The following is a 15,506-nucleotide window of genomic DNA, read 5'->3' on the forward strand; positions in this document are numbered from 1 at the left end:
ATATTTTCAATCAGGATTCCCTTCAATGGTTGGGATGGATTGGGCTTTAAGGGGAATATATAGATTATTAGCTTGAGTTGCGTGAAGATGTCCAATAGGCTTTGGAGTGGTTTTAAGCCCCTTCCAGCACCTTCTTGTACTCTAGCATTTATTTGCCATAACTTCGGCTTCAAACCAAAGAGGGGACGGTGCCACTTGGTCGAAAATAAAATTGAAAAAACACAAATATTTCTTTTTTCGAACAACTACTACTGGATTAGCACATTGGGCATGTATGTAATTTAAATATTACATAAGATAGGAATAGTAGAGAAATATTTGTGCATAGTTCGAAAATCATTTTGATGAATAGTAAAAAAATATTTCATGTTTGATGCAATAAATTATTTGTAAAAATTTAATAAAAGGAAAAAAAAAAAGACATCGCAACATTGGTGGTTGACACCACTAGCGTTCCGATCTAGGCAAAAGTGGTGGTGGCTAGACACTCTGGCACCTATGGTGGCATGGTGGCAGCCACTGCAGGGTGGCTGCTGCTTAAATTCTTTTTGAATTTTTATTTAACACATTATTTAGAAAATAATTTTTTGATGTTTTGGAAAATTGGAGTAAGATAATTTTTACATGTATGTTTGAGAGTGAGATGATCTTTGATTGAAAAACTTGTTAATTCAGACATTGAGATGGAACATATTACACAAATATGCCCTAGCAATGCCATTAACAAGTTTATTAGTTACGCTTATACTTATAGACCTGCCGGATACATTAAAAGAAGATAATTCTTAGCAAATATGCTCTAGATCGAGCTCTATTTGTTTCACTTCTCACCAGCAATATTTTAAATTGGCATTTCAAATCTAAACCCCTAATTCTGCCGTAATCATTCTTAGTTACATCATTAACAAATCATAAATCGATAATTTTATAACCACAACTCTTCAACTTGTTAACGAATTTGTCAACAAATTTCGTGTGCAATAATACTATTTCCATTCTTTTGTCAAGTAAAATTAGATTTTTGGTTTTCCAACTTATTCTGAAGGCTTGTCATATATTGTTTATCATTTTTTAGTAGGAGATAGGTACTGTCACATCAATCATCTAACTTTTTTATATAGCAATGGCGGAACCCACATTGTGCAAGAAGAAGCTAGAAGGTAAAGTGGCCATAGTCACGGGCGGTGCTAGTGGCATCGGGGAGGCGACTGCGTATCATTTTGCCAAGCATGGTGCACGTATGGTGGTGATTGCTGATATCCAAGAAGAACTAGGCCAGCAGGTCGCTAAATCCATTGGCTTTAGCTATTCAACGTTCTTACGTTGTGATGTTGCTAATGAAGAGCAGGTCAAAGACATGGTAGAATGGACAGTCAAGAAATATGGGCAGCTTGACATCATATTTAGCAATGTAGGTACTTATAGTAGAAGGTCAGATCAGACCGTACTTGACCTCGACTTGTTGGCCCTCGACCACGTATTTGCGACCAATGTGCGTGGCATGGCCGCATGGGTAAAGCAGTCAGCACGTGCTATGGTTGAAGGGGGTGTGAGGGGACCATTGTAACACCCGGATCAAGAATTTGTATGGTTGGATTATCATTTTTTTTTTTTTGTGTTTCCAATCACCCATGTATTCACACGTTAACTTTAGTTCATGCCAACCGTTCCCATATATAGATAAAACTCGTACGTGGAAGACGGAAGTGATCTATAACCTAGACTAGAGTGCTGCTACACCATCCAGAACTCAAGCCGCCTCCACATACAGAATCGACGCAACCCATATTTGCAGGAAGCCCTCATCGTGCACTACCACTAGCCGCTACCCTCAGCCTCCTGTCGCACGAATCAGCAGCCTCCATCTCCACGTAAAACCGACGCCACAACCAGCCCATGAGAAGCCGTTTGTCCCCTATTTTAGCCCCCGAAAACAGAGCATCATTAGCCATTACACAGCCACCACAGCACCGGGTATCCAGTCCAACCTTTGCACCACTGTGAACCATTGGCCAACAACATCTCTTCCACCCCATGCCACCTCGCATGCAGAGAATCAAGGAGAAGCTCCATACACTTAAACCTGTATGCCCCTCCGTTCCTCAACCGTAAAACATCACCTTCAACCGAAGACCCCTGTTTTTACTCCTGAAAACAAAGGAATTTCTATCCCCACCAAGTGCCACAAACCACCATTTTTCACTCCGGAAACCACCGTAAGTGTAACAGAAACCGCCGCCCGTGACACCCCATCACCCCGTGCAGATTGGTGAGCCCATTGACTTTCCTCCATTTTTGTTTCCTTACGATAATCCACTATTATTTTCTCCGTTCCTCCTCCCTCACATAGTGCTTTCTCTCTTTTATGTTAACTCTCTCTCATTAATTTCTCTCCCACTCAGTGCCCCGCCAACGCCCTCACAGTCTCCGTCCACCACCCAGCTCGCCACTCGTCATGCTCTCCATCTCTCGGTGAGCCTCCACCTCGCGAACTATTGTTCACAATTATGTTTTCTTAACATAATTATACTGAAGCTTAGCGTAACTTAGTCGTGCATCATATATTTATGTCGCTAAATTACTTGGTTACCCTTTGAGTTACCACTGTATTAATCTGTCTTTAAACTTTTAACATGTAATAGAGGACTCTATTTTAATTATGTTTCCAGTACTTTAAATCGTTTTTAAAATAAAGATTTCTCTAAAAAGTAAACGATCAGGTGTTGGTTTATTTCCCTGGCTTAGTTTTATGATATTACAAGTTTGCCCTTTAAGTACAAGCCAAATCATAAAATGGTTTGAGTTCATATTTTTTGTTGGGTTGATTTTACGACAGGTTTCAGTATGATTTCAGATACTTTTTATGTTAATGTTATGGGAGTTTCATCTTATTTTATATTATTAAAAAAATGTTTCTAAAGTGTTTTAAATTTGTTATTTCCTTTTGAAAGAATAATTGATAACGTTGTATTTTTACTATGATCTAGTTTATTATATTGTTGATGCATAATTTAAAATATTTTGGTCTAATTATATTATCTAGTAACAGATTTTATAGTTATACTTCAATACTAAATAAGTTAGCTTTTTAGTGTTTTAGTCGAAGTTATTAAGTGGACATTGATTATCTTAGAAAGTGATGATATATTTTGGGATGATGAGAATTTTAGGTTTTGAGGAATTAAAATAGGTTATTTTAGAAGCTTAGGTTTAAATATTGAAATATGTGGTCGATTTGAAATTTACGAGTATTACGTGATTATTTTATAGGTGACGATTAATATTTGTTCGGCAGTGTTGAGGAAACATTCGAAAGATTAAGAAGTCCAAGTAAGCGGGGTTTATATACTAGTTTTACATAAAAGAAATGAAATGAGGTTGACTTTGGAAATAAGCATGTTTGTTTTTTAAAAGAACTCTGAAAACGACCTCAGATGTTTATTTTGCATATGTATAAATTGAATACAAGAGAAAGTATTTTCTATCATGACTGGTGTAGACATGAGCTAATTTTGTGCATTCTGTTTCTGAACCATGCAAAAAGAGTGAATATGAAAATCTAAAAGTTTTTGTTATGAATAAATGAAGATGTTTTGATTCTGTTTATCCCAAACATGTGAAATGATCTGAAACTATTCAGTATTTTATTTTAATATGATGTGTCATCTGCAAAACCTTGGCATTAAGTTCTGATTATGTATCTGAATGTGATCTGTTCTGAGAATATTCCGTTCTATTTTTGTTAAGGCCTAGCCAAGGGTATAATAGTGGTTTATAACCCTACCACGGGGGTGAAACATGGTATACGGCCCAACCACGGGTATAATGGTGGTTTATAACCCTACCACGGGGTGAAACATGGTATAGGGCTCAGCCACGTGTACAATGGTGGTTTATAACCCTACCACGGGGGTTAAATATGGTATTTGTCCCGATGTGATGCTATGAGATAATATGAATATAACGTTTCAGTTTGTATATGCCAAAGGATTTTCTTTTTGAGAACAAGTTTGTTTTTCTGAAAATTTCGCTCTGATGTTTTGTACCAAGTTTTGCTTATGCATTTCGAAAGTAAACATGTTGTTTCTGCATTCTAAAAGTAAACTATTTGTTCTGTATACCAAACTTTATAAATGCTCATGTTTACATACTAGTATATGCTCTCTGCTTACTGAGTTGTTGATAACTCACCCCTTATCTCTACAATATTTTTCAGATATTTTGATATGTCAGCTGAGGATCAAGATTATGAGGCATTGGGTGAGATGATTTAAGTATAATGGTTTAAGCATAGGAAGTTTTTATGAGTATTGTCGATTTTTATTAAGAAATTTTATTGTGTTATGATGACTTGGCATTTTAGAAAATTGGTTATATTGAGAAAATTAGATTGAATCGAATTTTCTTTATTATATTAGGAATTTGGAGTCTATTTTTATATTGTTGAAATGTGAGTCTAAGTGTTAGGAAGTAACTCTCCGACCCGTGTAGAATCGGAGCGTTACAACCATCGTGTGCACCGCAAGTGTTGCAGCAAGCAGGGGTGCAGTCAATAGAACCGATTACTATATGTCAAAGCATGCGGTGCTTGGGCATGTTAGTTCAGCAAGCAAGCAACTAGGGAAGTATGGGATTAGGGTGAACAGTATATCACCCTCTACAGTCGCTACTCCAATGGTATGCAGTGCAATTGAAATGGATGCAGAGCAATTGGAGAAAGCATTTGAGCCGCATGCAAGCTTAAAGGGAATTACGTTGAAAGTGGAGCACATCGCCGATGCTGTCCTCTTTCTTGCATCTGATGACTCTGGTTTTGTCAATGGACATGACCTAGTGGTTGATGGGGGCTGGCTTGACTAGGCCAATCAAGATAAGCATTAATCATGAATTATTTTATGTTCACGTGCTTGTCACATGTCTATCTTTTTCTACATACTATAAATACTGTACTTCAATTCATTTTTGTATACACACATTCATGGAATTGATCCTTCAATAAAATAGAGGTTTTATTCCCAAAGGTTCCAGACCCTTCGACTGCTTCTCTCTGCTAGGATTTCATCCCTTTTCTCTGCTAGGGTTTGAACTTTACAGTTAATGAGGAGTGAACCTTCAAGACTCCAAGCCCTTAAAACTATCGCCAGGAGATAAAAAGTGAAAACAGTTTTAATGAAAATGATATAAGAAAAATATGACAAGAGAAGTGTGTGTACATAGCTACACACACATGCATACATATATATGTGTGTGTGTGTGTGTGCGTGTGTGTCTGTGTATGTTTATATGTATGTAAGCATGCATGTGTTTGTACTTGTTTTTCTACGATAAAAAGCTTCTTGTGTTCTAGTTATTTGACAAATTAATTTTTAAATTTTAGGCATGTATTTTACTTTTTTACTAAAAAGGTTAATTTTGAAGATATTTTGGTTTTAAATTTGGTGGTTTGTCTTGTTTATATATATTTTTCTTAAATGCAACAAAGGTAGGGGTCGTTCCTCCAAGATAGCAACCCTCTAGAAAAGAAAAGTCTCAAATACTTGTTGACGCATAAGCTGAAATATGAAGCGAATGAGGTGGTTGGAGCAAGTAAACAACTATGACTACCACTGTATCTAGCGATTGGGCAGAAGCGGCCACAAAGTTATAAACAGAGGTCAATAGTCGTTGCATGTCAAGAAGGAATTCAAATCACATCATCATCAATTGAGAAAACAGACAAAGATAATTTTGAAAAAGGAAGAAAAAAAATGAATAAAAAAATTATAAAATTAAAATATTTTTAAATAAAAAATAACTCATTTCTCCTCGTGATCACTGCGTTAACTCATTGGAGCAGTTGTGCTATTCACTCTAAAGACTTTTATTAGTCGTTGATCATTTTATGACTTTCAAGCAAATTTTGTCTAGGCCAAAACTTCACAGCTTATAAGCACATAGTTCTTTTCAAAAACAGTTATTCCAACACAATATTGGAGGGTTAGAATTTGGAATATTAGGTTCGATAATTTTGAAATATTAATTAGCTCCGACAATATGATTGACGTTTGGGTAGGCATGGAATGGTTGTAGCGGATAAATATTTAGGATTTTTTTTGGTACTAGCAAATTTCGAGGATGAAATGTTTTTAAGGGAAGGAGAATGTAACACCCAGACCCAGTCAATTGAGTGTTCGAGCTTTTTTTGGAATAAACTACGGGCTTAAAATCTTTGTTTTGGAGCTTTATGATTTTTCTTTGGTGTTTATAATTAGGTTAAAATTCTTTTTATGAGTCGAGAAAATTTTTCGACTAGTTGAATTATTTTGAGAAATTGAGTCGTGATTGATGACTCAAGAAAAAGACCAAGACCCAAGCCCACACTCATGTCTTTTAAACCATTAAAACCAACTGAGTTTATGATATTTTCGCTGCCTCATCCGATTGCACTTCCATGCACGTACGCCTCTATTCTCCTTAGCTTTAGGGTTTTGTTTTTGTTTTGTTTCAATCACCTATTTATTCACATGTTAACTTCACAGTTCACGCACTTTTTCTTTTCCGTCTATTTTCACCCCTAGAGTTTTCCTCACGTCCTTGGCATGCACATTTCTTCATCTCAGCGTTTCCCTTAGGGTTTCCATCACTCACATATACGCATACATTAGCCTGCACATAGAGAAACTGCTTTGTGACATTCGCTGTCGTTGCGCCCTCTTCAGCCATCCCGACGCACCACTGTGAGATAGTGCCCAGTGCTTCAAACCTCCTGTGCCCTTTTGTTTTTCCAGCCGTTGTACCATCCATAACTCACGCTACCCCCATACAAAATCGACGCAACCCATGCATGAACGAAGCCCCCACCGTGCACTGTCGCACCACCCCAGCACCTCCACATAGTTGCCGCCTGGTTCATCCACCCTATGTAAACCTCTGCCCAGACCTTACCACCATAGTCAGCCGTGAACCCACATCGGAAAACACCACCCTTAAACACACCGAAGGACCTCTGTTTTTGCATCTCAAAACAGGGCACTTTATCTTGTTTCGGTGCCACCAGCCACGGCGAAGGGAAGCCCGGCAACGCCGACACCCCAACCTTTCCGTGACTTGCTGCTGCCAAATCACCTTGTTGCCGCCGCGATCATCGTTGCCCTCTAGGTGAGTATTCCGTGTGTTTTCTCTCCTTCTCTGTTCCTATCTCGCACATCTCTCACTCTTCGTTCTCTCTTTCTGGCTCACCACTCTCTCTCTTCCAGTGCACTGTCGTAGTAACCACCGCTGCCGCTCCACCCAACTCCATCACGTACGTAGCTTCTGCTTTATTCAAAGAATTTGGTTTTACGTAAGTGTAATTACATGCTTCTAAGCTGTATTTTACACTAATATTATTAATTACTTTTTTACCCTTTGAACTGCAGGTTATGCTAAGGTGTTTTAAAATTTTTAATATGTGTTAATAAACTCTTATCTAATTATGATTACAGAAAATTACTTTAAATATTTTAACATGTTATTAAGTAAAGATTTATGTTAAGAGTAAACAATATTGGTGTAATGTTATTTTTACACTTTAGATATGATTTAGTCTATTAAAAATAGTTACGGTTTATTTTAAAATATTTTGGGATAATTATATTATCTAGTATTAAACTTTATAGTTTGTTTTCAATAATAAATAGGTCAAACTTTTACATGTTTTAGTCAAAGTTATTAAATTAACATTGATGATTTTAGAAAGTGATGATTTATGATTTGAGGTTATGAAATTTTAGGTTTTAAGGAATTAAATAGGTTATTTTAGAAGTTTAGGCTTAAATATCGAAATACGTGATTAATTTGAAATTTACGAGAATTATGTGATTATTTTATAGGTGACGATTAATTATTGTTCGGCATTTCTTAGGAAAATTTTAAAAAAGCTAAGAAGTACAGGTAAGCAGGGTTCCTATGCTAGACTTTGCATAAAAATGAAATGAATTGAGGTCAATTTTGAAAAATATACATATTTGGTTATGAAAAGAAATTTGAACTACCTCAGTTATTTGTTTTGCATTACTTATGAGATTCTGTTCAAGAAGAAAGTATTTTCTGTCATGACTGGTGTAGACATGAGCTTATTTTTGACATTCTGTTTATGAAATGTGCAAAAGAGAGCAAATATGAAATTTTGTGCATAAATACGTTTTTATAGTCTGATTTTGTTATGTTCTGAAGATGTTCTGTACTCTGATATGATATGATGTGATTTCTGAAAAACCTCTGGCATAACATTCTGTTTTTGTTTTTGTTTTTGTTCCTTTCTGACCTTACCACGGGTGTAAAACTGTGGCCTCTGTTCGGGTTCGTACCAACTTTTCTGTTTCTGGTGCACTCACTTTGAAAACAAAATGATTTTCTGCGTAGTCTTTCCTATATGCACACTCGGTGCTCCGATAATGAATAAGGGGGAGATTCACATTTTTTTTCTGCTCGATTAGCTACCGGGGTTTGCACAACCTTACGATGGGGGTTAAACATGGTCACTGTTCAGATATGATAAGATAAGATGAATATGTTCAGTTATGCTCTGCCAAAAGAAATTTTGCATAAAAAGGTGTTCTGAAAGTTTCGCTATTATATTTTTGGTAATATGTCATGATTTTGCATTCTGAAAACAAGTATTCTGATTCTGCATTCTGAAAGAAAATATTTTGTTCAGCATTTTGAATTCTGATAAATGCTCATGTTTACATACTAGTATATGTTCTGTGCTTACTGAGTTGTCAATAACTCACCCCTTATCTCCAAACATTTTTCAGATGATTTTGAATAGTTCAACTAAGGATCAGGATTATAGAGCATCGGTATGATGATTATTTAAGCATATTGGATTATTCATAGAAGATTTCTGAGAATTTGTAGATTTTATTAAGAGATTTTGTAGTATTCTGATGACTTTATATTTTGGAGTTTGTAAGTATATTGATAAATTGTGAGTTTTAAGTTACAGAGAGTAACTCTTCGATCCTCGATCCCTGCGAGACCGGGGCGTTATAGGAGCATTGTGTGCACTACCAATGCAACAACAACTCAGGGTTCAACCCATAGCACTGATTACTTTTATAAACTTTCTTTTCATAACAAAAAAAGTATCTCAACAGTTTATGTCAAATATGCCAACTCATTTCATGATAGAATCGGAAACAAAATTTGCAAAGTCTTCGGATTTATATTTTGCTTTGCTAAAAATAAAAGCTTTCCAAAGCATGGGAGATCATAATTTAGTCGAGAGTATTAGATTTTCAACCAAATAGGAAATTCTTCTGGTTCCACATTCTTTTAGACACTTGCCACTACTAAGGCACATAAGTGGTAGTCTCTTTCATGTAAGCGGAGACATTGTTTAATTACACAATAAGGTCTATAAAATCTTAAACCTAAGTTGTTTCAGGCTAGATGAATTGATTCCACTTTAGCTTGGATATGTATATATTTGACAAGAAATAAAATAAAATTCCCTACCTTGGTTGCATTTATGAGGTAAATGTATATTAATCTGAAAAAATAGACTCTAAGATATATAATCGTGATTAATACATGCTTAAGCTAGGCATAGTTCAGTAATTAAACAACTTAATTGAAGTTAGGAGTAAGAATATTTCAGAATATCTGTGAATAGTAGGGCTACAACCCGATCAACTCCAACCGGATCTGGACCCGGTCCGACCTGACCCGACACTGTTTGGGCGCCAAAGTATGGGTAGGGTTTTCTTTTGTAAAAACTATATGACCTAAAACAAATAAACCATAAATGTTCATGAAACAATCCAAATGAAAGAAGAACTAGAAATGAGTAAACAATCCAAATATGTCTACAATTATTGAACTAGAATATTAATTCTTCCAAGAAAGAGGTAAAGGTGCAAAGGCATGATGTGAATTAAAAATAAGCATATGCAAAGAACTATTCAGGCCGATCACATTGCATTCAAATCGTGTTAATAATCTAATTAAAAACAACAACCACGATGCATAACATGTAATCAAAAAAAAAAAAAAAAAAACTTTCATAAAAAATGAGGAGCCCTTGGATGGACTTTACCCATAAAAAATGTACAAAAGCCATCTATTACAAAAATATGAACATCAACTGATAAAGGACTGAGAAGCATCCAATGATCGAATAACAGCAGCTTCCCATCTCTTCCTCTATATCTGCCATCATTAAAAAGTCTAACACCAAATCAATAATAGCATTCAAGTCAACACGAAGTGGTTTAGTTTCTCCAACAAAGGAGTAAAAATGAAAAACATACTATCATGCAGACCAAAAGCCTTGAGTTACTCTTCGTCAATGTAAGTAAAACTTGATTTTGGATCAAACTCTAAAAAAACACATGATAATTATTAAATGATATAAAAAAAATAAACACTATGAAAAAGTTTAATAAATATGTATATAAGAAATAAGTTTATTACCCAATTCCGTCTCAAAGCTTTCAATATTATCCAAGGAGGCATGAAGATCAATGAGTATTGGATCCCTAACCAGTTTTGTGTACAAAAGAGTGCCTCGACTGTTCTTGGAGATAGTGAACTATGAAATGGGTCAAGCACCCGACCCCTTGTACTGAAGGCTGACTCAGAAGAAACAGTAGAAACGGGAATGGCCATCACATCCCGTGCAACTCTTACCAAAATAGGATACCTTACTTCATTGATCTTCCACCAATCTAAAATATCAAAATTTGGAGCTTGTGCCTCACGACCATGTTCCAAGTATTGATCAATCTCCGATTTGTTTATCAAATTAGATTCAATTATTTCTTGCTCATACTCAATCCAAAAACTTTGTTGAGAATCAGAATCAATCATACTAGGATCAACTAAGGAAGGAGGCTCAGAATAGGAAATTTCACTTGAACTCCCATACACAATATTATATTCTCCATAAATGTCAATCAACAATTGTTTCATTTTTGCAATCATTTCTTTGACTAATTTACCACCATATATTTTTTTGAACCAAAAATGCAAAAGACTAAATTTACATCTTGGATCAAGAACAACAGCAATAAATATCATCAAGTTAGTCTTCTCGATTGATCCCCAATATTTATCATACATTTCAACACTGCATCATTACTTTGACACATTTCTTACAAATGTGATTGGATGCCACAAAACTCTTGGAAATATACATTAGATGTAACATACAAAGAGCCAGAAAGTGTCACAGTAGCATCATAAAAAATTTTCAAAAATTTTATCAATACTCTAAATCTCTCCCAATCACTAGAGTTTGGAGGGCTCAAGTTCACACTACAACAATAACAAAAAAAAAGAATCATCATCATTCTCCAATCGCAAAAATGGTTTTTTAAATGTTTTTGCAACTTCTAGAATTAGATAAGTCGAATTCCATCTTGTGGAAACATCAAGGCATACAATTTTGTACAATCAATTTTCTCATTCTCTATACACTTTTTGAATTTATCCATTCTTACGGGAGATGATCTAACATACCTAACTGCATTGCGCACCCTTATGATTGAATCATCACAATCTTTTAGCCCATCATTCACAATGAGGTTCATAATATGGGCACAACACCTGATGTGAATATACTTCTCTTCCAACAAATGACCTCCTATGAACTTCCTCAAATACTCAATGACAACATCGTTTGAGGAAGTATTATCAATTGTAATAGTAAAGATCTTGTCAATACCCCAATCTTGTAGACATGAATCTACATACTTTCCAATAGTTTCTCCTTTGTGATTAGGGATCATGCAAAAGTTTAGAATTCTTTTATGTAGTTTCCATTCACAATCGATAAAATGTGTAGTAAGACACATATAATTTAAGTTTTGAATCGACGTCCATGTGTCAGTTGTTAAACTAACCCGCCCAACCGTCTTAAATATTTTCCTTAACTTCTCCTTCTCCATTTTAAATAGTTTAATACAGTCTCTCGCTGCAGTAGTTCGAGATGGCACTTGGAACCTTGGTTCAACTGATCTACATACTTTCCTAAATCCCTGTGCTTCTACTATCCTAAATGGAAGCTCACCATAAATTATCATTTCAGCAATTGTCATTCGTACATTTTCTGAATCAAATTTATGTGCATTTGCCGAGTTATTGACATCACTAACTCCAATTCCCTCAAGTGCCCCCTCACGACTCATAGTTTGTTGATCCGTTAGTCTGATTCTATGAGGATGTTGCTTACAAGTACCAAGATGCTGTAGCATACTTGATGTACCATGTCTTTTGGGATGACAAGAGTAAATCTTGTGACAGTAATTACACTTCGCTTTTGGGTCAATTAAAGGGCATCCATCTATTTTAGTGAAATGGTCACACACTCCTGAGGGGTCCTTATTTGCCCACATTTTACGATGAGGGACTAAGAGACTTGTGTTACTAGACAAGTTAATATTTGAAACTATTTGTAATCGATTTTTCAAAGGAGTAACAGTCTCATTATCTCTTAAATTTGTATGAGTGTTACTTTCGAAGCAATTCATATATGAGCTGACACATAATATAACATATAAAAATCAAGATATTAGGATATAAACTGAAAATTACTCTATTTATATGATTTAAAGAAACTCAAAAGAAAGAGAAACCACTATCACTCACTTATATTTTTTCATTACATTAATATGATTAAATAACAATTATAGGTTGGGCTGAAAAAGACAAGATGCAAATGCCAATGTCAGTTTTTGGAACTTGAACCATAAAACAATTCTCACCTCAGCATTGGAATTTCTCAACTGTGTTCTATACCCTATTTATAGTCTTTATATTTCTCAGTTGTGTTCTATACCAAAATCTGTTATTAATCATTTGATAGAAATTACGTAGAAAATACGGAGTACCCACCTTGTGAAGAACAAGAAACAAATGAATTAAGGGATCAACCTTATCTCTATGGTAATCTTATTCTTATATGCGACTCCTCCTGCATCGTCAACACGAGAGAATTAAAGAAAATTCTACTAGTTTTTCCCCCTAAACAAACATGGTGATCCCGAAATATTATGTGTTAATTTTCACAAACCAAAGACTCAAATTGTGAGGTCGTTGATATACATGCATGACATTGTCATGATGACATTACTCAAGCTGCAGCAGCTTTCTCGTAAATTGGCATGAGAGCTCTGAATACTTTAATCATTTATTTTTTTTTAAAAAAAAATCAGTCAAAGAGTGTGGTCGTTTATAAAGATGACATTGATGACAATTAGCTCATGCAGGCTACAGTATTGGTTGTAAAAGTACGTGACTGCCTGTTATCGTCACCCCGGCTTAGAAGGCAACGTATAAAAAGAAAAATAAATAACTAGTGTTGGAATAAAACCAACTCTGAACAAAAATATCATCTTAAAAACTGACTAGTAGAAGGGGCAAAATAATTCAACCCAGTATATATCTCTCCTCCAAAGGAACCAACACCACAACAAAAGCCAACTCATATTATCTTTTGGGGCTCTCACTTTGTAATGTACCTGCTAGCAAGAACACTATAGCAATCACAACCTTGAAATGCACAGAATCCAAGCAAGAGAAAGTCACTTCCGTAAAAAGAATTATTCTCAAATGCAAGATTCCATTCGTGAATCTTGATAGGGAATTTTCGAGGAATTCCCAACCTCTAAATTGTATTAATAGCGCAATGATCAATTCCTAGCATTTACACATGAGATGCACTGGTTTTATACATGCAGAGCATGAAGATGGCCTTAAAACAACCATGACTGAAACGTAAAATGCACACTACAACCGTTAAAGCAAAACTCACCGTTTCACTTAAGGCTCAAAACACACAACTATATAAACAAAACGACACTATACCAATCAATACAAAGTGCACCGTTTCACTTAAGCAACGAACTTCCCTCTTTTATTCTAAAAGTCGTTACAACCGTTACTCATCCACCCTTCAGTTAAAACTGTTGCTTCCATTCCCAGCTGCTATCTTCCACCTCCCTCAAACAGCAACCCTTTGTATTATTCATTCCCTCCTCTTCAAGGACCAGCCCCCAAGCACCCGTGACAATCCCCTCCTTTTCAAGGCCTTGCCCCCAAGGCACCCGTTGTAATGCCCCAAACCTGGTTGGCCTGGAGAATTATTACCTGTCACTTAAGAACATGTTTCTCAACACAACTAAAATAAAACTCCAAAACTTTATTAGCAAAACTCAATCTCAAGTACTCTAAATAATCACATTGAAACTCTACAAAGTCATTACTGCAGCAAAATAAACTAAGGAGTCCAAAATCTCTCGGTAGTCATAACAAACCAAACTAATAACTTTAAGAGTCTTACTAAACCCAAGCCCAAGATATAATTAAATCAAAAAGACATTAAAACTAAAGGACATCAGAATTCCTTCTTCTAACATCCTCTCCCAGCTTAATCATGCTCACCAATCTAATCCAGATCCTCAGTTAGACTCTCCATATCATCTGAAAAATATTATGAAGATAGGGGGTGAGTTATTAACAACTCAGTAAGCAGAGGACATATGTTAGCGTGCAAACATGAGCATTTACAAAGTATAGCATGCAGAACAAAACATTTTCCAGAGTTATCATGCAGAGCAAAACATATTTTCAAAAGTAATAGAGCGATGATTTTAAGACACGTAAAACCCATAAAACGTTGGCATAACATAAATTGAGTATCATCATCAGATCAAAACAGAGCATCAAACAGAGCAGAGACCATGTTTCACCCCCGTGGTGGGGTTGTGCTAACCCCAGTGGCCAAACCAGGTAGAGACAGAGGTGAAATCTTTCCTTTATTCTTCTCGGAGCCCCGAGTGTGCACACAGGAAAGACCACAATAAAACCACTTTGTTTCCAAAGTCGGTGAACTCAAAGACAGAGAAGTTGGTACCAACCCAAACAGAGCAAAGCATAATAGAGCAAAGCAGAGACAGAGTCAGATACAAATAGCAGTACACCATGCCAAAGGTTTTTAGAGGTTATATCAAAATAATACAGAGTACCAAAATAGAATCAAACAATTTACACACACCGACAACAAAAGCCAGAACATCTTTCTAAATAAATGCACAAATTTTCATATTCTCAATATCGCTGCCTTTTTTAGATTTCATAAACCACATCATAGAATTTAGTTCATTTCTACACAATGCATGTCAGAACAAATTTTTCCTTTTCCACACAGATTTCATGAGTATGCAAATAAACGATCGAGGTTGGTTTTGTTTTTTTTTTCCCAAGTTCTCATTTCATCACAAAAATATGCAAAGTTTTCAGAAATCAACCTTAGTCTCAATAATTCGTGTAAAGCCTAGCATAGGAACCCCGCTTACCTGGACAACTTAGCTTTTCAGAATTTTCCTCAAAAATGTCGAGTCGAATATAAATCGTCACCTATAAAAATAATCACATAATTTCCATAAGTTTTCAATCAATCACAGATTTCGATATTTAAGCCTAAACTTCTAAAATAACCTATTTTAATATCTCAAAAGTTACAACCCTCATAATCCCAAAAT

At 35.6% G+C, this 15,506-nt stretch overlaps 1 protein-coding gene across 1 annotated transcript; it reads left to right on the forward strand.

Annotated features, from left to right (window-relative positions):
- Nucleotides 1-1,123: 1,123 nt before the first annotated feature.
- Nucleotides 1,124-4,860, forward strand: LOC108987645 ((+)-cis,trans-nepetalactol synthase NEPS1-like). The gene is made up of 2 exons (XM_018960589.2): nt 1,124-1,560; nt 4,509-4,860. The coding sequence occupies exons 1-2, from the start codon at nt 1,124-1,126 to the stop codon at nt 4,858-4,860; spliced, it is 789 nt and encodes a 262-aa protein (XP_018816134.1).
- Nucleotides 4,861-15,506: the final 10,646 nt, after the last annotated feature.

This window comes from Juglans regia, chromosome 6 (genome assembly GCF_001411555.2).
Source record: "Juglans regia cultivar Chandler chromosome 6, Walnut 2.0, whole genome shotgun sequence".
Lineage (NCBI taxonomy): Eukaryota > Viridiplantae > Streptophyta > Magnoliopsida > Fagales > Juglandaceae > Juglans > Juglans regia.

Coding starts and splice junctions, on each gene's coding strand:
- LOC108987645 (XM_018960589.2), top strand. CDS start 1,124: ATGGCGGAACCCACATTGTGCAAGAAGAAGCTAGAAGGTAAAGTGGCC. Junction 1,561..4,508: donor GAAGGGGGTGTGAGGGGACC/ATTGTAACACCC, acceptor GAGCGTTACAAC/CATCGTGTGCACCGCAAGTG.